The sequence below is a fragment of the Pyricularia pennisetigena genome (genome assembly GCF_004337985.1).
Source record: "Pyricularia pennisetigena strain Br36 chromosome Unknown Pyricularia_pennisetigena_Br36_Scf_10, whole genome shotgun sequence".
Lineage (NCBI taxonomy): Eukaryota > Fungi > Ascomycota > Sordariomycetes > Magnaporthales > Pyriculariaceae > Pyricularia > Pyricularia pennisetigena.
Window position 1 is genome coordinate 25,915 of NW_021940922.1, and position 24,575 is coordinate 50,489.

Genomic DNA, 24,575 nt, shown 5'->3' on the forward strand with positions numbered 1-24,575 from the left:
TGGAACATTATGTGCTGGGATAGCGACATGTTCTGGGACATATTGTACTGGGATGCTAACGTGTTCTGGGATATAGTGTGCCCTGGAACATTATGTGCCGGGATAGCGACATGTTCTGGGACACATTGTACTGGGATACTAACGTGTTCCAGGATTCAACTTTTATTAAGGTACCTGAGTCCCCCGAATCAAAAAGAAAACGGATAGCGATTATGACTATCTTTGCTGTCAACATGGACGTTTCCACTTGGTATGCGATAGGAGTTTTTGGTGTCATAACTCTTTGCATTGTTGTATGCATGTTTTTCCGCTTATCCCGTGCTGTCTGTCGGCTTGGGAAACGCGTATTTTTTAGATATCTGATATATTCCGATATACCCAAATCTTCTGGGCATTCGTACTACATCACCAGATATGAATGCCTTCTTTTCCTCTCCGTTCTAACGGTCAACATTGCCGCAATCACGATTGGAGTTGACGACAGACCAAAGTTTGTCGAACGAACCGGAATGGTTGCCGTGATCAACATCGTCCCGTTATTCTTAGGAGCGCAGATGAGTGTTATTGCCAGCAGCCTTAGTGTAAAACTTGGCTCTAACGCTCGATTGCATCGATGGCTTGGAGCAGCTGCTATTATGGAAGCTGTATTACATGCGGCAACCTCACTTTCTATAAAGAAGCCTGAACCTAGCAAGCGGGAAGAGGTCGCTGGTTTCCTGGTAAGTCATCCTCAATAAATGAAACAAGAACCCACTGACGGCTGTGATAGGCTGCGTCAATTTTAATATCAATTCCACTATCTGGAGTTCTACTTCGACGAGCCTACGAGATCTTCAATGGCCTTCACGTCATATCCAGCACAGCGCTACTGGCGACCTTGTATTTACACAAACCTAGTGGTTCTTTAGCACCGCCCACCATATATCTGTTTGGAGCTATCTGCTTACAAATGCTTGTTGGTGGTGCTCGGTTCATCCACCTTGCTTATCGAAATATAAAGCGCAAACGACCTTTGAGTTGCACAACCATTCAACCTATCAACTACACGACACCGTCGGGCGAAAGAATTCCAGTCTTCGATGCTGTTCATTTGCACGTGCGACTATCCAGAGGATGGAACCATGGAGCCGGTCAATATGTCTATCTCTGTGTTCCTGGGCTAAGTCGCACATCATTCTTACAGCTACATCCCTTTTACGTAGCTTGGTGGTATCGGGAGGGCGATTTTGACTACGCCGTCTTCATCATCAAAAAATACACTGGTTTCACGAAGTTGCTCGTCGAATGCAGTTCAACAGACCGGGGAGCAAACGAACAATTGACAGCATTAATAGAAGGCCCATATGGAAAGGATCTTAAACTCGATTTGTATGGCACAGTGCTCCTTTTTGCTACTGGTATTGGAATTGCTGGCCAGTTGTCATATGTTTCGCAGCTACTGCGAAACTATTGTTCTTGCGAAACAAAAACAAAAAGGATTGCACTTTTCTGGCAGGTCCGCTCAGAAGGTAAGCTTCAAAGTCTAAAATAGAGGACTGCTGCTAATGGAGTTATAGTTCACTTGGCTTATGTCGCCGACCGGATGCAAGAGCTATTAAGTCAAGACAAAGACCGTGTGAGTAATCACAGCCGAACGGACATTTTGGTGATTGGTTAACTAAATCTTCTTTTTTTTAGATTCTGGAGATTCACATCTATGTCCTATCTGATTATGTGTCACAATATACTCAAGCAGGGGACATTATCAGTCTTGGAGAGCGCATTGGCATGACATATGGCGCTTTAAACGTTACAGATGTTCTTGACCTTGAAGTCAGTCAAAGAAAAGGACGAACTGCCATTTGTCGTAAGTTTTCAACCAGAGACTCTACCAGTGATGACGCTGACAAAGACGTAGTCTGCGTGGACGAGAAAGTTAGTCTTGCTGTGAGAAGATACATGGCATCTACTGGAGATGATAGCATCTCTCTCAAGGAACTGGACTTTCAGCCCGAGACGCACAGCGAGGGTTCTTTGATATGGGTCAAACATCTCTTGAAAGGCTTACTCACCGTTATATACCGTACTTTGCGGAGCGAGAGGGCTCAATAGTCGGCGGCTTTAATTAATGTTGATACCGCTTAAGAGCAACGGGGACGAACTAAATAGCATCCATGATTACTACGGCCGCCAATTGTGCTGTCAACCAATCCATGTATCGATAATACAATGTTTGCATTATTTCTCTGGTATTTTTACCTTTGTGGATGTTCCAAAATAGCGGTGATGAAACCATTCAGCCATGGATTTTGGTACTGTATGTGATCCATGGCATTCGACAATCGATGATCTGGCCGCCTCAGGGTGTTCTGGAATCCGACCAGGCAATGGATAACATCAGGCTTCAAAGCCCCATCCTATGATTGCAAGTTTGGTCGCCGCTTGCGTCCTCTATTGAAAGATTTTGGCTCTTCTCGTTGATCATAAGCGTGCATGGAACTTTGTAAATTGATGAGATCGAGCAGATACCTTTTAGTCAACTGGTAACCTAGAATGATCTCTCTTCTTGGGAAAAGCTACATATCAAGGAGGCTACAAAGCTCTGGGGCTCATGAAATCGTTGTATATAAGGGGATTAGTAGGTAATTGTCCGTGTCATAGACTAGAGTCTGATCTGGTAACTTCATCCGGAAGTTATCCACACTTGGTGGCAATACGGTTTCCATCATCACCTACTTGTGGACAACAGACACTGCCGATCGAGTTACTATAGTGAGTTATTCGAGTATTATTCCATTTACAAAGATACCTAATAGTCTTGAACAAAGCCTTGACCCATTTCACCCTTGCAAACCATAGTCATCATGTCGCCCTCAGAAACTTCGAACTTTCTGCCATCAATGGCATCACAGCCTAAGAATTCCCTTGACACAGGGTCTCGGCGTAAGGGAACCGGAATTCCGTCACCGTTCATTCGAACATAGAAGGTAAAGTACTCCCAAAGAGTTAAAAGATACTCCCAGTGGACATTTTCTTGCTTATAAAGGTCGTCCCTTTTCCAGCAACATCCGTGGCGATTCCAAGTGTACCGGGTTGTCCCATGCTTGTCGGCTTCACTAAGTGAGATGTATGCTATCCGAAGGTTGATTTGAAGTTTGGGACTACCCGGAGGGCTCTGCGGTTTCTTATCGATAGATCGTACAGTGTTGCATCTTTGGTCGCTGTCGACTTGAAGGCCTTTCGAAAAGCGAGTTTCTTGGCAGCAGACAAGGCTATCGTCGTGGAGACACTGGATCTCTACGGGTATTTCCGGAAGAATAGATAGCTGTGCTGATCCGTTCTTGGATGGTAGACTTGGAGGCGTCGTATCTGGTCCGCAACTCAAAGACAATAAGGTAGGTGGCATTTCACCCTCAACATCTGGCGAGCAGGGCGCCAGTGGTCTTCCCAGAGTTCCGAAGTCATCAGGCCACCACTCAGTGTCAGTAGTGCATATTTCGTCCCAGTCTGTTGACGCAGATTGAAGCCCCCAAAAACACGGATCCAACTCCAAACTGACCAGACTGGAGTCGGCAGAGGGAAAGGATGAAGAATCGCCGTGGAGGTGGGTAGTTGGCTTGACATATGAAAACTGTGACTGATAGGTTTGAACAAGGAACGAAGGCAAGCCATCGTATGAGTTTGGAAGACTGATGGTGAGATTATCAAAATCGTCGGTAGATGACTCAGTATTTTTGTTATAAGAGACCAAGCCCAAAGGCGCGTCCTCAAAGAATTGAAGCATGATGGAAGATTGATTATGAACGAGAAGGCAGCGGCTGTTCGTGGGGAGGGGTATTTTAACCTTGCGGCGGTAGTAGAGAGATACAGTGAGTCTTAAGGGGGAAGGAGAAAAGAAGAAAGCAAATTATCGAGAAGGAGGGCAGAGGACGCCTTGATATAGGCAATGTATGATGCGCTTGTGTCAACCCTGGGATTTTAGGTGAGACCTCTGAGATCCAGGTTGAGAATGACGTTCCTGTCAGGCCTGATAAACAGGCTTGTCGTTTCCGTAGTGGGATTTCAGAACATGCATAACTACTCCATGAGACGCAGTATCCTGAATTATGTTATCTTCGTTGAGCTGGACGATGGACGCCCTCCTTGTACTCGGCACTCCTGATCGGCTGGGCACTTTCGGTCTCGGCCTCCCGCCAAGCCTGCCCTGATGCCCTCCTGCTCTGGAATAAGATATACACAAGCAGTCCCAGTACCCCAACCCGTAGTCGAGAAAGGAAGTCGCAAGGGTTTTACAGCAGGGTTTATACAAGGGTTGTCCAATGTTCCCACGCAGGAGCATCTGCAGCCTGCTGCGTGCTACCCCCTATGACACAGGATCTAATTACGCTTTACGTGGGAGTAACACCCATTTACTTGGCTACCACACCGAAACAGGATGTTTGTGTCTGCTTCCACCTCTCACACACGATGGACAGACCAGCCTTCATGCTAATGTAAAGACCAGCTTGTCCTCATTCCTTGTAAAGACTTTGGTATGTTTCAACCGTGACAGTGCGTAGTATACTGATTCGGCGATCGCCGTGGTGTCCACCTCTACCCATTACGCACAGCTCAAAAGACATGGTGAGGCCTCCTGCAGATTAAGGATGCTGTGATATTTACCCTGCCATGCACTTCGCCTCTTTTCAAGGTTACTTTTGCTACGAATAACAAGAGGCTGATAAATCATGCCGACCTCTTTAATAAGCAAACCCCACCAACGGACTGGCTTACAAAGGAAGGTCGGCCGCTTCGGCCTCCCCGGCGAGCCTTGCAGAAGGCTAGGTTTCTCGAAAGGTTCCCCAGGCGTGGCCGCGTAGCACACCTGCTTGGCATAGAGGCGGTGACCTTTATCACATGTGGCGAAAAGTAGGCAACTCCTTCGTAAACGGCACGCTGCCGTCTTCGCGCTGTCGTTCTTGAATTGAGAAACGAGGTTCACCGGCGTCGAACAATGCAGCACGCAGCAGCTTAAACCATAGATATGGAGGGTAGTATACCCCTTCAAAATCAGCTTGGCGTTTCTATGGATTCAGGAGAATCCTGTTCTGGCAATAAATTTACCAGGATGTGAGAGCTCGCGCAAGGCATAATCGGTAACCAATAGCCTTCTGCAGATATATGTATTTAAAGGCTCCTCAGCTCCAGATCTCTGAATTACGACCCACAACCAGATCCAGCGTTGGGTAAGTTGTCCAAAGTTGCTCCCAAAGGGTGCAGCTATAACGGTCGCTGATTTGCATAACCTTTCTAAACACCTAGGTGATCAACGTTCAGGCGGCGATTCTGATGAGCGAGCCGTTGGGACATGTTGGGATTCGGCAAATAAAACAGACACTGATCCTGACGCTGTACCTTTGGGTTCCATGCTAAACAATGCGCAAAACATGGCTCAGACAAGCTGTACAGAAATCTTCCCAAGCATCCTTCCAAGCAGTCTTTATCTGGTGGTAACCAGCGTGAGTGAAGAAGCATTGTGGTTACAGCCGGCTGCTTCTGCTCTTCGAACGGATGAACTAGGCGACGCACTCTCATCATTTGGGTCATGGTAGTCTATGCCATGTGATCCTTTTTTTGCAATCGTTTTACGAAAATGCGTCCATTCCTGCCCACTTTTCAACGATGGCAACCACAACCAGCGATTCAAGCTTTGCCATATTGCCTTACAGTAACGCCCCGGCTGGGTTCGACTGTTTTGCACCTCAGTGCGCTCAATTCGAAACGGTTGCGGGTTTCGAAATGCTCGTCCCTCAATACCAGCATCAGTGGGTGTAGGCATTGGGCTGCATAAGCCGGACCAGGCAAGAGGCCGAGAAACTTGGATTCAAAAAGGTCCTGCTGTCGTCCGACCTACTCAGGATGACAGCTGGTGTGCACGATGCTGATGGCCTGTCAAAGCCCCACGAGCAGCAATCGGAGCATATTACCGCAATCCTGGTTTTCAGCACTCCTCATAACTGGCGCCTGGACTTGCAACTTGCTTTGGATCTTCTTCTTCCATGCAACCACGCCGCCTCAGGTCCGGCAAACGGTGGCCTCATAATCGAAAACGGCATGTACGGTCACTCGTCGAAACTATACTTCAAAAGCCTTTCTTCTGGAAAAGCAGTATCTGAGTCTCTATCGACTCTTAGTGTTGATGATTTTGTGTGCGCGTTGCAAGCCATTTGGCTAAAGAGAGCCTGGCAAACTTGATTTGAAGAGACGGAAAGATGATGATGGGTTACTAGCTTTTCAAATTCGATGCGCATTTCTATATTTTATGACGGAAGATCAGGCTGTCGGCCTATACTGGGACTAAACGATACTACCACAGTCTTTATAGCTTTCCTCCACTACTTTTCTCTAATTTGATTTCTGTTCGCCTGCTTCCGTACTATTCGAAATTCTTTGGTATCAACCTAACTTTGCAAGATTTTACTACTTGCTATTCGAGCATCAAACACTGTAAAGCTTTTTAGACTACCACGACCGTACGTACAGCCGGCTGGCCTCTGAAAATAGAGGAAATGCCAACCGTAATATCCGCCCAGTGCATACGTTAGGCCTGCCACAATAAGCTTGTAAACGACCACAACTGCAAATCGACCAAGGTGCTATCTCCTACCGCCGCTCCAAAATCAGTTTACCCACCCAACGCTCTTCCTGTAGGCTGATTAAGCACTCGTAAGGCTGGCGGCAAAGCGGGCATTTCGACTCGCTCAAGAACCACCTTTCGGCACACGCAGAACACATTACATGTCCTTTTTGCTGTCAGCCAGGGTCGAATACAAAACAGCAACTTGACACGTACCGCATTTTGTCACCAGCATTTGGGTTTTTTGCTCCAGACAGATTCCGCAATCGGCACTGCGAAAAACTCTGATGCTTGTCATACCATCCGTCTCCGGGTGGTTTTTACACTTCAGCAGGCATGTTGCCGTAGGGATTTCGCTCCGACAGCGTAAGCGGCACTCGGGACAAATAGGCTACAGAGCGAACTGTTAGCGGGTTTCATACAGTATTTCACGGGTGGTTCAGCCTACCCCAAAATGCACAAACTTACACATCCGCATACGACAACGAAATAGTCGGCATCCCGAAAAAAGGTTGAGCAGATAGAACATCTAAAATCGGTATCATCCGTAGTCAGGTCAATGACAGGCCGCAGGTTTAAATCCTGCAGGACGCGTTCGAGTTGAGTGCACGTTTCCGCCTTTTGCTTTGCAACCGACAATTGCCGATTTGCTTCTGCGAGCTCGACTTCTAGGTCCCGGTATAGCTGAAACATGAGAGTGGTAAACTGTTGATTGCTGCGTCGGCTGTACTCTAAATGGTGGCAAAGGAGTGCTGTTCGATCATCTAATTGTCTTTGGAACTGTTGTCGCATTCGCTCGACTTGCCCAGTGCTTTCTTCGGCCCGTAGTTGACGAGCCTGTTCGCCATCTTCCCTTGCGCAGAGCGCGTAGAATGGGGGAAGGCGAACTGTTGTATGCTCCATAGGCTTTCTTCAAGTGTCTATACCAACCGTTGGGAACGAAGTTGTAAAAGGTAAAACAGATGGAAGATTGGAGCAGGGGCGGGAGAAAAGGGCTGGTATTTATATTACCAACGCAGCACCTGTGGCACGACACTGCTAGCAACTGCCTCCTTGCTGTTCTGGTCCATCAACTTTCCAAGAAAGCCAAATGCCTAATTCCCTGTCACAAGAAGGCAATTTGTAAAACTGTGTGTTACGGTACAAGTCCAGCGTTTGAACCCTCCACCCGAACTCGGAAACCTATGCTGCAATAACCTCTACAGCATTTTTTCAGCGACCCAGAAAGATGAAGCAAGAGGCACGTCTGCATACTAGAGTAATGGACTTCGACATCCAGTCCGGGGCATGCTATTGGGTAAAAGCAGCCATTTGCCGGGTTGTTACCATTGCGTGCGTGCGGGTTCTGTTGCTTATTACTATCAAAAACTTTTTTTTCTCTCTTTTTTTCCTGCAGCTTGCCTATCGATCAGGGCCCCCCGCCAAGCAGCTTTGCAAAAATGCTCGCTGATTGATTAGCGGCAAAACCTCGGCAGAGATTCAGCGGCCTGAAGCCAAGGATGTCTTTGGCAAGTCTCCCTCGTCACACACACAGGCGGATAAATTTCTCGCCCGCGCCGCAACTTACCGGAATAGGCAGGTAGGAAATGTTGGTCATTTAATCCAAAGCTTCGGATCGTGCCTTTATAATTGCTGGTTGAACACGAGTCAGCACGCCTTTTGGTAATCTCCAGAGTTGAGTAGGGTGTCCCAAGCGGTCGGAATCGGTCGAAATGAAATATGGGGCGGGGGACGTTGGTGACATGATTTGGATACGAAGTGAATCTTCGGAGTTTGGTAAAGGAATCGATGCCGCATCGAATCTGTTACCCTGCCAGAACGATCCAGACAGCTGCACGAGGCGGGGCGCAAATGCTGAAAAGGAGCTGCGACGTGATTAAAACTTGGATTTGTCGCGTTGCATACATGACGAATTCCAAACATTGCTGTTGGCAGGTATGTGTTGGCGGGTATGTATTTTGAAGAACCAACGACCGTCACACATCGTCACCTCAGCGGCGACAAAACGTCGTAACCGAGAGCCTCGGTCTACGTATCGCCGAAACGCAACTTTTCTGTGCGATCCAACACTTTGAGGCGCCAGATTGGGGTTTGTGGAGCGATAACCATTCGTTGGAACATGATGGGAGACGTGGCGATCCAAATTGTTTGTTGCATCCGCAATTTTGCCCCTTTTTTGTCACATTTTTTATGAGCCTCGTCACAGGTGGGGGGCGCAAGGTCTGCGGGGCCGGCCGGGCGGTTGGGCGAATCAAGCGAGGATTTTTAATGACCAATATGGCGCCTAAACAGCTTACCCGACACGGGTCATTTGGCGCATTGTTTGACGTTGTGGCCTTGTACGGCATATGGCTTCCAGACCCGTTCGATTTAATCCCCAGCCTGCACGAAGGGGAATGTTAAACACTTTTAGAATTGCCGAAAATGTTGCCGAATTTGCGAGCCTTTGCCGTGATTAAAATGTGCTAGAGAATTAGGTTACACATTCTCTCTTCATACCGTTGACCAACAGGCTCGACGCGGATTTGTCAAGTAGAAGCGCTCATGGCCAGGTTTTGGTCCTGCGTTTGCTAGGCTCCACTGCAGGTCCTGATGACCGAACAAGAAGTAGGTTTGCGGGAAAAGGAGCACGTCAGGCTTTGGGGGTTTTAACCAACATTTCCAGGAGGAATGCCAAAACCTTAAACCGGGTCGCAGACCAAGTATCGTTGGAGCTGCACGCCAGGTTTTGGGACAACTGCAACGCTTGCGAACAAGACGATTTTGCCATTGTTTATTGTAATTATGTAAAGTGTCGACCTGACGTATTTAAACAAGACCGATCGCCGACTGCCGAGGGCTTTGTTTACGTTGTTCCCCCTTTACGGTTAATCTCTTTTTTCTGTTTTATTTTTGTTCCATATCGAAAGTGTAAAACTCGGTCATCTTTTCCTTGCCTGCAATGACGAAGGAGCTTCACAATGGCGGATTGGCGGCACCAGCCTCGCACCAACCAGTACAGCCAATTGTTTCTGACAGCCTCGATTACCAGCTCTGGCAGATTATCCAAAAGGCCAGCTCAAGCCGTCAAGAAAACGCGCAAAAGGAGCAAATAGTTCAGCAGCTGTGGGCTGAGCATACCTCACTGCGCAAAGAGATACGAGATTTAAAAGAGCAGCAGGATGCGATAAAGTCTAAACTTGGCAAGGCTCTCGAGGAGCAGGGAAAACTGCTGACTGAGCAGGAGACCTTGGAGCTCGAGCTTACAGAGACTCAGAAAGAGAACAAAGAGCTTAGGCAATGGGCTTGCAGGTTCCCGGAAAACGGCCAGGGCCCCAGTGCCGACACGGAGACAGACAAAAAGACGGAGCAGCAGTTGCTGGATTGCCAGGTTATAGCCGAACAGCATGCACAGGATTCCCGTCTGTTACAAGAGGAGAACAAAGGCCTGAGAGAACGTTTGAAGGCGTTTGAGGAGCGCGGAAAAGGTCTGTCAGACGATTTTGAGCAGTTTGAGGCGCAAGACAATTTGTTACGCGAAAACGGATTGCTGAGGCAAAAGTATGAGGACGTCCGACGGGAGCTTGTGGGATATTTTCCCGATTTACAGGAAGACGCCGGTAATCTTTCATTGATTTTGGCTGAAAATGCTGGAAGGGCTAAAAGGAAAAAGAGAAATTAGATTTTGGACTGGATCACTTGGCGTTTGTTAGTGCCTGGCATGTTAATTTGTTATTTATTTTTGGTCATGTTGGCAATCGGCAACTGCCCGTCGCAGGGGAAATTTTGCCACGGCTAAAACTAATACTTATACCGATGTGCGTAAAATCTGTTCAAATGTACCACAGTCCTGTTGTTTCCGTCCAAGCCCTTCAGTAAACTTTTCTTCTTCTTTCTTCAAGGCATGGTGGAAAATGTGAAGGAAAAAAAAACAGCCTCAGGCGCTAAGGGTCAAAACCGCTGGAGTGCTGACTGCTGGCTTGGTTCAACTACAGGGCAGGGCGGGGCCGGATCCATCAATTTCAGGGCCAAGTTTTGGGACAGTTTTGGGACGAGTTGACTTTTGGGGAACGTTAAAAGTTGCTTCACAGGTCCAAATCAGCGGACTGGCTGCAAATCTGGCCCGTTTCTAGGCCCTCTTTCATGTGCTGCGTTTCAGGTCAAAGCACGTTGGTGATAAGGCGGTCGGTAGGGTAGCATCTGGATTTCAAGACGTGATGAACATCTGGTTGTGGAATCCGAACAAGGATTGGGAATAATTGCGTTTGTTGATTTCTTGTAAAATGTGCTGAAAATTCTGGTAGCACTAGAAAATCACAGCTGCATATCGGACATGCCAAAGCTGGCAATGTCAAGCATCGTGCAAACTTATAAGCTGCTCANCTCGTGCCCAGGGATAATGCTAAACTTGGGCAAAATGTGTGGGCAGCGAATGGAAGGGGACAACACGCTGGTTTTGGAGCCCGGATGTGTTTTGGGGCAGGTCATCAATACCCTTGCCACCAACCGCAAAGCCTTGCCTCACGGGAATTGTTTCGGAATCGGTGCCGGTGGCCATTTCCTAACGGCCGGTTGGGACATCGCCTTGAGCCGGCCCTACGGTTTGGGATGCCAATCCGTGGTTGGTGGACGGATCGCCCTGTGGGACGGGTCTATCGTCGAGGTGAATCAGCAAAGCCATCCCGATCTGCTGTACGCCATGCGTGGCGGGGCGGCGGCTGCAGTAGGCGTCGTCACCCGCATACGGCTGCGCCTGATTGACGAACCACCGTCGGTAACGTGGTGTTTTGCTCCTATCGACAAAACGCAGCTTCAGCTGTGCGTCGCAAAGAAAGCGTTTGCAAACGCCCGTGGCCTACCCCGCGCAATCACGGTTTCCTTCCGGTTTTACTTTGAACCCCATCAGAAAGACCCGGTGTGCTCTTTCAACATTACCAGCCTGCTGTCGGCGAAGGAGACTACCGGGTTTTTGCGCCGATATCTGGGCCCGGAGCTGGTCGAGTTGGTTGCCGACAGTTCCTTATGGAATGAAGAGTCGCTCATCAAACTGAGGCTGCTGCCGGCATCGGATGCCTTGGCCGCAGACCCAAGAATGCTTGCCGAGGTTTCGTCGACGGCGCTGCAGGAAAACCCACTGGTGTATTGGACGCAGACCGCTGCCCTTCGCGAGATGGCCAGTTCTTATTTCAGCTCCGTCTCGTGTTGGGTTGTCCCCGAATGCGAACCGATGTTCCTTGACCTGTACAATGCCCTCGCCTCTGTTCAGAGCCACCCGGGGCGCGGGCGGATGCATGCGCTCGTCGTTCAGGGCGGTGGTCGCATGTCGGAGCTGCAGAAGGATTGCAGTATGCCGTTAGGCCAAGCGCTGGCCAGATTTGAAGTGCATTGGGATGACGCAAAAAAGGAAACGTGGTGCCGTAACTTTACGGATAATGTTCGGGGCATACTTCAATCGAAAAAGGACCATGGGCCAGGCCGGCCTTATCGCGGGGATGCTTGGTTGAGGGAGCAAACTGGCGATGAAAGGTTGGACGAAATATTTCAGCAATATGATCGTCGGTTTGAGGCTACAGCGTGACAGTGGGCGTTTAATTTTGAAAGCCTGAAGTTGAACTTTGCGTGTTTACACAGTAGGGTTGATGTTTTGGTATAATTTGGGATTGTCTTTCCGTAGGCCTCACTTTTTAAAATATGTAAATGTGTAGAGGGAGGGAGAGCAGCAAAAAAAAAAAATTCGAAACCCGTACATAACAAGCCCGAGCAAATGTGGCCTGTAATCTTAAATTTAGTCTAAATGCCATATTTTTGTCCATTTCAATTTTATAAAACCTCAAGGCCGCAACTGCCCCGCCCCAATTTTTGTTAACTGGTAAAAAGTCTCATGACAGAAACTGCATCCGCTATAAAACATGGGAGATTATTCGATAGAGGCTTTGATCCAGCGGGTAGAGGATTACGAAAAAATGAGCGAGGTACATACGCTTCGCGCGATCCACTTGGAAAATGCCGAATTGGAGCGCAAAATAACAACTTATCAAAAACAATGGTGCTGCATTATAGAGCTTGTGGGTCAGACCCAGAAAATTGTCAAGGAGCTCCAATTGGCAATCCAGCAGTGCATCGAGGAACGGGTTGCTGCGGAAAAAAACCTGCTATCGTTCTGGGGCATTGAGAGGACGCCATCCGGGCCAAAAAAGGTCCGAGCGGGAGGTTGGGTCTAGATTCGGGCTGTTGGTGACGATGAGGCCGTCAACTGTTCCTTACTCGTCACAGCACGGTGGCGTTTTCTCCTGTTCGGTATGTGATGGGAAACTACACCAACAAAGCCACATTACTGATAAAAGTGGGGTTAATGCAGGGTCTACATCTACAAGCGGGGCGTGGGTGGCGGCTGAAAACGTTGACGAGTCTAAATTTAGCGCGCGGCTTAACTAGACCTGCATTCGTTTCCCCGACGGCTTGTAGATTAGCCTTCAGATAAATAATCGCCCAAGAACAAACTGACATAGAGATTTTCGTGCCATCTTTTCGTAGATTGTCAGCAGCCAAAACTGATCCGATAACATGTCCTTCGACTGGTCACAATTCAACTCTGGAGCTCAGTTCCACAGCTTCGACTTGGAAGATTTTGCAGATTTGTCGGACTTTCAAACTTTGCCGTCAACCCAGGCACATTCAGACGTCGAGCTTCCTGATCTTACCTTCAGCGACGGTTTTCAGACAGTAACTTTTGGCTGTAGCAAAACTTCGCAGCCGGCACCAAGTCATCCTTCGTCGGAAGACAGTCCGTGCACGACGGCAAAAGACAACACGGCCGCTGAGAGTGCAGAAGGCCTGGTACAGGTTGTGAAGCAGATTGTGCAGCAGCACTGTAAGCAGCGCTGTGAACAGCACGATGAGCAGCATTGTGAGCAGCTATTTTCTCGACGGTTACAGGAACATGTAAGACAGTTAGAGGTGTTTAACAGCGAGTAAGTACTTGTGATTTTGTTAATGGATAGCATACAACATGTCACTGACGTAATTATGTAGGAGAGAGACTCAGCTAAAGAGGCTTCAAAAGGAAGTAGACGACAAGATCGGTAGTTTGGAAAAATGGGCAGCGCAGGTAGAGGCACAAGTGAAGGCGTTAAAGGAGTTATATGAGTAGATTATGGATCTGTAGGACGGTTCTATGTTGGCCTTAGTCCTCTGTCTTTTCTTTATGTCTCCGAACCTGTCGACTGTTTTCGGTTTTTTTTTTCTTTTTTTTTTTTTTACAACTTTGGACCTTTTTAGGAGCTGTTAATTTGTGTCCTCTAACCAAGTGTCGAAACGAAACTAGCCGAACAGAATCACAACCGGTAGGGCTGGTATCAATGCATGACTAGAGTCTATTGCGTCATGTATTTGGACTTTATCCCTGATTCGTGAACCTGACTTCAACTGTGTTCCAACAACTGTGACGGGTTACGTCGTACTCGTCGGTGTTCCTAACCTGGCCCCACCAATAATTTGTGCCGGTAAGGTGCCCAAGTTCTGGGCCTGGATCCCCATTTGAATATGGGGCCATTTCCCTCCTGTACATGGGACCGGAATTTCAACGTCACACCGTTGGCATTCAGCTTGCCAGCCCGGATTTGGACAAATCCTGTATTTAGGGTCTGTTCTGTCGCAACTCTCAAGATATCCCTTTTGTTTCATATTTATATTCGAATCCTCAGTCCCTTCGGAGATGCACAATGAACCCTCGAGAACAAGGCAAGCAGCGACACCAGAAGAAAATCAACCGAAACCTCAAAGGATTGCTGAGCAAGTGTTACAAATACGGAAAACTGTCCGGGGTCGAGCTGGCTCTCTATATAGAATACCCAGACAAGGACGAGTTTGTCGTTTTCGAGTCGGAAGGATACAATTGCGACGGAAAGATCACGGAAAAGGTTTGCTTCACTCGCCGACCGGTGCATGGACAGACCTAACACTCCGCCTCTAGAAAGCTTCAGTGAAGTCGAGGATTTACAAGCCAAGCGATATCGAGGATATGCTTAACATGTTGCACAAGAAAAAGGTGCAAAAGGTACAAAAGGTGCAAAAGCCAGGTCGAGACCAACGGAAGACACCTATTCGAAAGAGGACCTCGGATCATTCACAGGAATCCGCGCTGGATTTATCTGAAAAAATAACGCGATTGGGACAGTTTCCTAAGATCCCAGACCTTAGGATCCGGGCATGAGGCCAAGCGTCAGAGCCGGGCTGGTAAGCATTTTTGGAGATGGCTGGTTTCTTTTTTTCTTTTTTAGGTAGTTGACGACTAGCCAGTGGGCAGTTGAAAATACTCTGCATGAAGAAAGGGAGTTTATAAACAGATTATCAGAACAACGAGCTGTCAATTCATAATACAAGGCCGCGGAATCTGGGAGAGTCTCTATTTATGAAAAGCACAAATCCACTTTAGCAAAATAAAATAAAGATTTAAAGCTAAACTGCTGGCGGAAAACATATTCACCACAGGCAGAAGAAGAATTAAACAAAGTAAAAGGAAGGTTTTGCAATCGGAAACAGGGACGGATGAACAAAGAACAAAACCAGGCGACGGAACCCAAGAATTGGCCCATGTACCGGACAGCTTTTGGGAGGCAAGCGAAAGTAGAGCTGGTGTTGAAATGTCGAGAGAATCAAAAGCCAGACAGCGACAGAAAATATATTTAACCCTCCCGGCATGGCTCAACCCGAGCTTTCATTGCATGGTTGGCTTATCAAAATCGAGCTTCTTTACAAAATCAGTTTATCTCAGCCGAAACCTTTGGTCAGTTGTTAAATACCCATGTCTGACGTTCCAGCGAGCAAACAAGGCACAAGCCCAAGGCTTGAGAGCCCGCCGTGCGCAACATCACCAGTCCGGATGGAATGCAGTATGCCAAGTGTCTCTATAGCCGGCTCGCAAGAACCCAGGCTGGAGGCCAACGGACAGACGGTACGCACATTGATGATTTCTTACTTTCGTCGCTAACTCGGCTAGGATACGTATGACGCAATCAACCGTTATTTGTGGAATGCAGTCCATCTAATCGAAGCCTCCCGCCGGGAGTGTAACAAAATATCTCAAAGCTACAGTGACCTTTTCGAAAGCTACAAAATGCTATGGGATCAAAACCAAAAGCTCGAATCGAAGCTTTCCGCTGCTTCGGATGCCAACACTCAGCTGCGGGATTGCATCTCGACGAACGAGACACTGAAGGCGGCACTCGGGTTTGAACTCAAGGAGAGCGAGGACGAAAACGCCGCGGTCAAGGAGTGGCACTATCAAGAAATCAAAGATAAGGACGTCGAGATTGCTATACTGAAGGAAAAACTAAACGCGATGCATGAACAGGTTGAACAGTCTGGAATGAACATTGCAACCCCCAAAGTGTGATCACCAAAAGGCGGAAATTTGTTCATCACGCAGCGGAAACGCGCTGTTGCCCCAAAAGCAGCTTAAAATGGACTGTACGCTTAGCATTGTTTCTCTCGTGCTGGGAGAATGGGATAGTGGGAGGAAGTATGGTACGACAGATGCAAACAATGGAAGCGATGCAGGTAACCCGTTTGCAAAATAAGATATAGGCACTACGGTATTATATGTTGGTTACTTTGCTACAACAGCGTTTGTTGAGGTTATGTAATTTCCATGCATATGCAGTGGAAGTTAGTCCCAAGCCGGAACGTGGACTGATTTATGCACCAACCCAAAAACAAAAACTAACAACTTATCACCTTCACAACCAAGACTTGAGCCTTTTGTTCCCAAAGCCGTAAGCCAATCGCATTAAGCTATAGAACCCAAGTACTTCAAAAACCGGCTCGAAAGATTAAGACTGTTTCACACTTGATTGGGGTAAAGGCTGCGAGTTCCGATGATAATCTTTATCCTTTTGGTTTGAGGCTTCTGATTCTGCGAGTCGATATTCGACTTTGTCGTGGTGTCATCAGGTGGGGCTTCTGGATAGCCCGAGCTGCTATTGGATATGTTTTGGCTTTCCGTGGTCACATGCGACCTCGTGCACTTCTTGCGCGTATCGACTAGCAGGTCCATATCTATGCTTTAGACTGCAGCGATCGCCAGTGCGGCTCAGACTGTGCTCTTCTATCCTAACGTGACAAATGCACTGAAGAACCGTAAAGAAGATGGTGAGTATACTTGCTGGGATTTGGGAATGACGAACGGCTGTGGTCTGGCTGTTGGATTGTCATTGCTGTTCTTGTATTGAAATGGAAATATGCTCTTTTATGGCTTGCGTCGGTTCAGGTCGCCGGGCGGAAAACAGGAAACTGGTCCACGGCCGACATGTTTAGGTACCAAGAAAGGGCCTGGTCCGAAAATAGGTAAACTTGGAACTGGTGCTTTTCTGTAGCAGAGCAGGTGTCCTTATATTAGCCACTGTATGGCTTTTATTGAAGATATTCTTTTGTTGGGGGAAATCAACTGTAAAACCATACCACGGTTAAAAACGATTAGCTAGACCAAAGCTTACCCTGGCAATTGAATATCTTATTCTGGCTTATCTCAGGTGCGAGCAAGTTTAATAACAGGAAGATCGTTGAAAAAATTGCTCTCGAATCTCCCGTGTGGCCATACTGTAATCCTGAGCCGATGTCGGCATGGCTGAGCGAGGGTTGAGGATTGCCTGAGTCCGTGGCGCAGTCACCAGCTCCTAGTTTTGGGCCTCTTGAGTTTCACGCACCCGGAATGGGCGCAACCAGAAACCAGATCGGTATCGGGCCCAATTTCTCCCTTTTCAACTTCCGGGTTCTTATCTCCCGAGTCTTAGTGGGATTATCTGGGCGTCCCAGTATTTAAATATGATGTCCGTAAAGAATGTCGATTAGCGGCGAATTCATTATTGTGTTGTATCTAAAGCTACTGTGATCCAAATTTCGATAGCAAAACCATGGAGAACGAAACATGTGACTAAGCCGACGCGGACGCCATGGAGGTTGACGATCCTTCCTGTTACAGCCCAGGACTGAATCACCAGGTCCGAGAACTGATTGGAACTCAGATATCTCTCCCTCAGGTATTGTGCTCCACATTTACTGTTTTTTTGTTTCCTTGTTAGTTTGCTTAACCTCGATGGCGCTTTGTTGTTACTGTTGCTAACTGCCTGCCTGTAGGTCGTTGTTGTTGGCGGGCAAAGTTCTGGGAAAAGTTCAGTCGTTGAGAGCCTTACCGGTGTTGCCTTGCCTCGCATTGCTACATTGTTCAGTCGTTATCCTACGAAAATAATCTGCTGCAAGCAGGATGTGAAGAGCATCAAGATCACTGCAACTGCTAGTACGAGTGCGTCTTCCAACGAGGTGGCCAGTTTAAAAAGGTTTGCTCGTTCAGTAGACGCGGACTTCGACAGCGAGAAAATGGCCGAGATTTTTGAAGATGCCAACAAGGCCTTCGGAGTTGGCCAGGCAGATTCACGTTCTGCATTTAGCGAGCACACGCTGAATATAGAGATATGCGGCCCAGAGGTAGGTACAACATTGATTTTGCGCACGTGAACAACGTATAATTAATGACTTCCAGAGCGAAAACATGGCAGTGATTAATGTACTAGGTCTTTTTTACAAAGATATTTGTGGCAAGATAAGCTATTTTAGCCCTGATATGCTGGCTCAACCAAGACTAACTGCTTCTGCAATTAAGGTGTGACAACTGCAAGCGACATTGCTCTGGTGCGTAACATGGTTACAAGCTACATGGAGGGTCCGAGGACAGTCTAAGAAAAAATAGCAGCCCTTTTGATTATAGCAAATGCTGAGAGTTCTGCCTAGCATCCTGGCTGTCGTTCCTGCGAATCTCCCTTTGGCTACCCAGGAAATTGTCAGTCTCACGAAGAAGGCCGACGAGAAGGGCGTTAGAGCAATAGGAGTTCTCACTAGGCCCGATCTTGCCATCGAAGAGCATACGCAAAAAAAATGCCATTGGCTGTTGTGTTATGGAAAGCGAATTGAGCCTGGGCTATTATATGCTAAGAAATCGCGGCCCGAATGATAACATGACGGCCGCCCAAGGGCGGGCGTTAGAAAACAGCTTCTTCTCACAGGCCCCCTGGTCCGAGGTAAAACGCTTCCACAAAACTGGAATGCACGAGCAGAGTATAAAGGTACTTAACCTCTTCCTCTGCCATACTGACCTATCTTGGTACGATATAAGGAATGAGGTTACCCGCCAGCTTTATAACCTCGAGTCTCTTCGAGTGAGTCTGGGTAATTCACGGTCGCGGCGTCAACACTTTTTTCGCCCTTGCCGAAACTTTCCAGAAGACTGCAAATAGTCATGTATCGGAATTCAAAGAGCCTCAAGCCAACTGAATGAGTATTTCGGTAGGTTGGATAACCAGTTCGCTGAGGCAATTTCTCATGAAAGTCGAATCGACTATGATAAGAGCCAGAATGCTCTCGGAGCTGAAGAGGAATTATATTATACGGCAACCAGTCCAAGGCTCTCTTCCGAACTATTAGGCGGCAACGAAAGCTTTAAAAACAATCGGCCAGCCTCTAGCTCCATCTGTCAGGCCGGGACGATTCTACGTACCATCTTTCCTATCATAGATCAGCTTCTAGACAAGCAGACGAGCTCTCGGCATGTTGAAAGTCTGCTTGATTCGGCGAGGGAATATGAAAATGTTATAAACGCGAGGCTCAACTCTGGTAATGTCAACCCGAATAGGTTAAACCATATCAAAACGGTTCGCACCGACCAACAGGGACCGGATCTTGAAACTTTCAATCGCTCAGTCATCAAAATCTTCCAAGAGGAGTCAAAAGACTGGGGGACGTTGGCCTTAATATATGTTAAAATCTACATTATCGCGGTACAGGGTTTTATCGAAACCGTCATGATCGAGGTCTGTCCCACGACGATCTGCAACAAGCTGCAGGACTATTTAGCCAAGGAAATCGAGACATGCTACCAAGAGGCCGAGAAAATGACGAGGTTCTTTGCTGAACGCGAGCGCACTGCCTCTATCTACCGTATTAATCCTGAGTCACATGTTGGCCTTCGCGCCAGGGTCAAAAGAGCGTTCAACGGGGACGGCAATAGTTTGACCGAAAATGCAGAGATACGCCTTGATAAGGCGCAATCCAAGGCCATGTCTACTCAGAAACAGAAGAAGACTGGGAAAACACCTACAAAAATCCACGGCCTGCTTAACAATCACTACAAGGTCACCTTGATACGCTTTGTCGAGAATGTAACTCGCCTGGTCGCACGCCAACTCCTGAATGTTTCTGGCAAGGCACCTCTCACGGCTTTCAACTCCAGTTTCGTCGCCGCTCTCACTGAGGAACAAGTCGATCAGATTGCTTGTAAAGACCCGGAGGTCACAGTCCAGCGCAAAAAAGTCAATCGCGAAATTGCCAACTTGAAGGAAGCCCTCACCCTTCTCCACTGGTAGCATCGCCAGCCTAGTTTTGTTGGGAAAAAAACAAAATGCCATTGCGTCTCGAACATAACAGTAAGATGACGGGAAGAGAATTTGGATAAAACAAGTGGGGTTAATGAAGCTGGTGCCTCAGTGTGGGAATAGTATCATGGCAAGGTACAGGAATGTAGTTAATGCTGTTGTTGTGTAAACTAGTTCATTTTTAGCTGGATGGCCGTCTCTATTGTGACATTTGGACCATGAGATCACCAGACCCTAACCCTGACCCCTGACCAACGACCCACCAGGGTGATACCTTTATCGACGTCGCGTCAAGCTCAGAACTTTGTTTGTTTCCTTTCCTCTCCTCAGAGTAGAATCTTCGTCGATAGATGCCAATAGACTAGCTTCCGTGCTATGCTTCCCCCGGGCCGTGACATCTATTACTGGTCCTAATATGCTGGTTTTCCATGCGACCAAATACAGTAGCATTCAGACGGATTACCATCCCCCACTCTCATTTTCCCCCTGCGCTGCTCTTGCCAGCTTAGACTTGCCAATAATATAAGATCGCTGCCGAAAGGTTTTGCACAGATGGCTGCGTATCTAATATTCTCGTCATATAAGCTGTCAAACTGCCTAATCTTGGCTGGGTATTCATCCAAAGCCCATTCCGAAAAGCGAGGCTGGCCAGAGAAAGTGAACGAGAACCAAGCAAGTTGTGGCACTGAGAAAAGTCCGAACCAGGCATTAAGTCGGAGAGGATACATAACGTTTAGCCTGCTACGAAGCTGCTCTTTTCCATCGTTCTCGACACCAGCGATATCCACTGTGTCGCTGGCCCGGACGAATGAACCGCTGCTGCCGCACAGGGGGTGTCCCAAAGCGGCGCCTGTGTTCGGGCATTAAAAATATGCAGCTTGGTGACGTGCCCCTCGCCGTGGTCGGCTCGCAGCACCTGCCGCGGCTCGCGTTTATCCGGTCCCAGTACCGACATCCTTACTTTGTACGGAAGGTCGGCGCACCGCGAATCCTCCACCTCCCAAGCCACAACATGTAAGGCCCGTTGGAAAGAGTATACTGATGGAGCGGGTTGATTTTATTACTTAGTTGCGCTCGAATATGTGCAGTAGACCGACCAAAAAAGAGGTTCAGCTGCACTACTGTACAGTATGTAACAGCATTTACTTTATTATTTTAATTGCAACTATCTTCTCACATGCTTGCTAAGGTCCTCATATTCTACGACAATCTGTATCCTATAGTCGGTGGTCCGGCCTGTGACGAACACTTCTATCTCGTGCTTCGGAGACGTGTACTTGCCATCGGTTCTTCCGAAAACATGATAATTTCTAAAGCTGGTCAAACGCCGTTCCGTGCTCGGCCGGACTCCATCTCGATCCCGGTTCCGCTCCCGAGAAGAACCATACGCGACAGACTCATGTCTGCTGTCTACACGTTCCCTATAGGAATCCTCCTTTGTAAAGGCCCTCTCCCATTCGTATTGACGATAACCGTCATCTTTTTGTTTATTGTAATTTCCGCGTCCTACGTGCGCATTTCTCTTTCCATGTTCTGTGCTTATTTCCCTGGGCAATGCTCTGGTCTGCGCACCGGGATCGAATCGGACACGATTCGTCTCTTCCTTTTTGAGAATTGGTCTTATTGGCAGTTTTTCGTCTGTTTTGTCGGCGTATTTTCCCTCGGAGGTGGTCATTGCTGGCTGTGCCAAGGGGCGAGAAATGTTGCTCGCGTTTCTCTTTTCATGATCGTCTTGTTTGTTTTTTTGGGACTGGGAGTAACTTCTTCCCTCTTTTGCATTGTTGACGGGAGGTCGATAATTTTGTTCATGTTCTTTTTTCACAGACGAGTGCCTGGCCCCAGACCACGGCTCCCCAGTTGAGGGATGCTGTAAAATGTCACTTGCGTTGCTTGTCCGGTCCATCATCCCACCGGATCCGCCTGCCTTGATACGATGTCCATCGACGGGAGTTTTGTAGCCCTTTCGCCGTCGACGTACCTCGTCAGTTTGACGTGCAAGCTCGGCGATTTCAGGTCGAGAAAGCTTTCCAAGCACGGCGACGAAGTCAGGGAAAACTTCATATACCATTCCAGCTTTATCTAACACACTTGTACTAATGAGGCTGCGATGTATTTTGGTCCATACTGCGTCAGGTGTAACTTTTCTGGAATATTTTGACCGGGTTAAGTCGGGCCGATTTGGTTTCGCAGTACGAGAAGACATTTGATTCGGGCTGGAATGTTTACTGTATCAGATTTGAGTTTTACGGTTTGTGAATGTACAGTATGCTCCCGATACGACAGGAGCGTAGTGCACGTTCAACTTTAAATTCGTTAAATAGTTCTTTAAACGCAGTGATGGCAACCCGTTTTGGGGAAATGGCCCAGATTTGGACCTTGACTAGCTGAGACTGCGCCAATGCAAACCCCGCGTGTAAAGTATTAACTGTAAGAACGACAGTCCGATCAATATAATTAGAGATTTACGAACGTTTATCTAATAAAACAGCCTAAAGTGATTCGGGTTTTGGAATTTATAGAACAAAAGGCCAAAGCTAGCCACGGCACGCTTTAAAAATAAAATAAAAAAACGAGTTGACACGTAGTGATCTTGTTAAGTATAACGGGGCAAGATTTGCACCACAATGTCAAGGCTAAGTCGACTTGAAGATAACCCAAAAAGAAAGACCAGCCCCGAAAGAGATCCGGTCCTGAAATTGGCCCGCGGACCGGTAATGGACCGCGATTACCTTTCAAGAAACTCGCATGTCGAGATCCAAAAGCTGCACAGTGAGACTCGAATATAAAAGAAGCAATTTACAGGCAGGTGGAACAGCAGGGGAGATGTGCGTCTCTTCTTTCATGCACCAACGCATTCCATTCTTTTACGCGCTGTTCACTACCGGCTTCTGCATTAATCTGTTATTCCTACTTTTCTAGCTTCTTCATTTATCTTGGTTCATCATTCGCTATGCGTCACATCTCGGCTTTTACAGTCCCCAGCCTTCTTTCTATCTTTGCGTTCCTAGCTTCGGCTCAAGCGTCCCCAAAACCGACGGAATGTTCGGCGTTTAGTGGAGACGCAACCTCGACTCTGGCAGCCCGCTGCACGCCTCAATCGGTTCCGCCTTTGGCCACGTCTTCCCAGAGCCCCGACAATCGCGAAGAAAAAGCAAAGCAGGACCTCAGTTTGACGCAACAACTTTTTCTCGCATCAAGGCAAGTGTTTTGCCTTATAGGGGATTTGGGACTCGCGTTTGCCTTTATTTACTCGTGTTTGTTAACAAATTCCAAAGCGCCGCGGACCGGTTTACTCTTCTCCCGGACGACTCTCAGTTTGTGTTCAACTTCAACCAAACCCAGCAAGGCGCCGGCGATGGCGGCATGCTTGTAGTCGCAAACCGCAAAACCTTTCCCGCCTTGGTCGGGACGGGTTCTGGGATGGCCGTTGGTCGTGTGGGACGTAAGTCTGCTCTCTAACCTCGTTCCCCCACCAATGGAACGACCCGGTCCGACCCACTTTCTAACCCGGAAACAGCTTGTGGCCTCAACACCTTCCACACCCACCCCCGATCGGCAGAGCTGCAACTGGTCGTGCAAGGACGTCTGGTTACTGAAATGATGCCCGAAAACGGAATCGTGGACGGCGAAGGAAAGCCCCGCGTCATTAAGAACGAGATTGGAACTTACCAAATGACGCCCTTTTATCAAGGTTCGGTTCACACGCAGTTCAACCCTGATTGTTCCGATGCCGTCTTCGTAGCTGCTTTTTCCAGCGAGGATCCCGGCGCCGGCCAGGTGGTCGAGCAGACGATCGCGTTCACGGACGACCTGATCGCCGCCGCGTTCGGGCAGTCGATTTCTGGCGAAAACCTCGAGGCTGTGCGCAAGGCGATTCCCACTAGCATTGCTCTTGGGGTCGAAAGCTGCCTGGAAAGGTGCGGTATTGAGAAGAAATCGATGTGATCTGATGTGGGTATGTGAGGCATCTCAAAGGGCTACTCTGTAGGTATGAATTTATATATAACATGGCAATGTGTTTTTGCAACGAGAAACCGGTATTGCCGCAGCCGAAGCGAATTGCTCGAAAACGGCAAAAGTTCCTTTTGATAGCTAGACTAAATTGGATATGTACAGCATCAATTCACTTACCAACATATGTTCTTCATGTCTTGCGCGTGTGATGTTTACCATGACGAATGATATGAGTGGTGATTTGTTAGACATAGCCGCCACCACAACTTTGGGCCAATTAGTTTGAAACCAATGCCGTAACTGCCGCCGTACTATTCGCTGCCACTCCCAGATCTTGGAAGTGTAATATTCGGAATGGTTGTGCCACAATGCGCAAGGGGGGAAAAGGAAAAAAATAAAAAATAAAAAATGGTAACGGCTTTTCTTAGCCAGCGGTTGTACCTTTCTAAAGTTGTCCAAAAGGTGGGCAAGGAATCACATTTTGGGAATATGCCAGGAACAGATTTAGGCCCTGTGATTCGTAGTAGAAATTTAAATCAAACGACGTGTTTGCACCGGACGTATCGTACAGTGTAGTAATGCTGAATGATTTGTGTAACTTTGTTAAAAATGGAGGCCAATCGCAT

The 24,575-nt window shown here is 47.8% G+C and overlaps 7 protein-coding genes across 7 annotated transcripts; 6 read left to right on the plus strand and 1 right to left on the minus strand.

Moving 5' to 3' along the window:
• Positions 1-233: 233 nt before the first annotated feature.
• Positions 234-1,096, plus strand: PpBr36_10434 (uncharacterized protein; the record flags this gene model as incomplete). Its single annotated transcript, XM_029897545.1, has 3 exons — positions 234-446; positions 678-719; positions 1,001-1,096. Coding segments are annotated over 3 exons (351 nt in total), but the record flags the coding sequence as incomplete, so codon positions are not given.
• A 13,199-nt stretch (positions 1,097-14,295) lies between these two features.
• PpBr36_10435 (uncharacterized protein) lies at positions 14,296-14,813 on the plus strand (the record flags this gene model as incomplete). The annotated part of the gene is made up of 2 exons (XM_029897546.1): positions 14,296-14,514; positions 14,547-14,813. The coding sequence occupies 2 exons, from the start codon at positions 14,296-14,298 to the stop codon at positions 14,784-14,786; spliced, it is 459 nt and encodes a 152-aa protein (XP_029744020.1). The 3' UTR covers positions 14,787-14,813.
• A 558-nt stretch (positions 14,814-15,371) lies between these two features.
• On the plus strand, positions 15,372-15,968 carry PpBr36_10436 (uncharacterized protein; the record flags this gene model as incomplete). Its single annotated transcript, XM_029897547.1, has 2 exons — positions 15,372-15,527; positions 15,573-15,968. Exons 1-2 carry the CDS (start codon positions 15,378-15,380, stop codon positions 15,966-15,968), a joined length of 546 nt encoding a protein of 181 aa, XP_029744039.1. The 5' UTR covers positions 15,372-15,377.
• A 1,555-nt stretch (positions 15,969-17,523) lies between these two features.
• Positions 17,524-18,578, plus strand: PpBr36_10437 (uncharacterized protein; the record flags this gene model as incomplete). Its single annotated transcript, XM_029897548.1, has 4 exons — positions 17,524-17,610; positions 17,708-18,055; positions 18,171-18,230; positions 18,336-18,578. The coding sequence occupies 4 exons, from the start codon at positions 17,524-17,526 to the stop codon at positions 18,576-18,578; spliced, it is 738 nt and encodes a 245-aa protein (XP_029744040.1).
• Positions 18,579-18,582: 4 nt separating this feature from the next.
• PpBr36_10438 (uncharacterized protein) lies at positions 18,583-19,980 on the plus strand (the record flags this gene model as incomplete). The annotated part of the gene is made up of 2 exons (XM_029897549.1): positions 18,583-18,783; positions 18,862-19,980. Coding segments are annotated over 2 exons (1,320 nt in total), but the record flags the coding sequence as incomplete, so codon positions are not given.
• A 972-nt stretch (positions 19,981-20,952) lies between these two features.
• PpBr36_10439 (uncharacterized protein) lies at positions 20,953-21,670 on the minus strand (the record flags this gene model as incomplete). The annotated part of the gene is made up of 2 exons (XM_029897550.1): positions 20,953-21,108; positions 21,173-21,670. The coding sequence occupies 2 exons, from the start codon at positions 21,668-21,670 to the stop codon at positions 20,953-20,955; spliced, it is 654 nt and encodes a 217-aa protein (XP_029744019.1).
• A 949-nt stretch (positions 21,671-22,619) lies between these two features.
• Positions 22,620-23,940, plus strand: PpBr36_10440 (uncharacterized protein; the record flags this gene model as incomplete). Its single annotated transcript, XM_029897551.1, has 4 exons — positions 22,620-22,706; positions 22,798-22,820; positions 23,214-23,437; positions 23,513-23,940. 4 exons carry the CDS (start codon positions 22,620-22,622, stop codon positions 23,938-23,940), a joined length of 762 nt encoding a protein of 253 aa, XP_029744135.1.
• Positions 23,941-24,575: the final 635 nt, after the last annotated feature.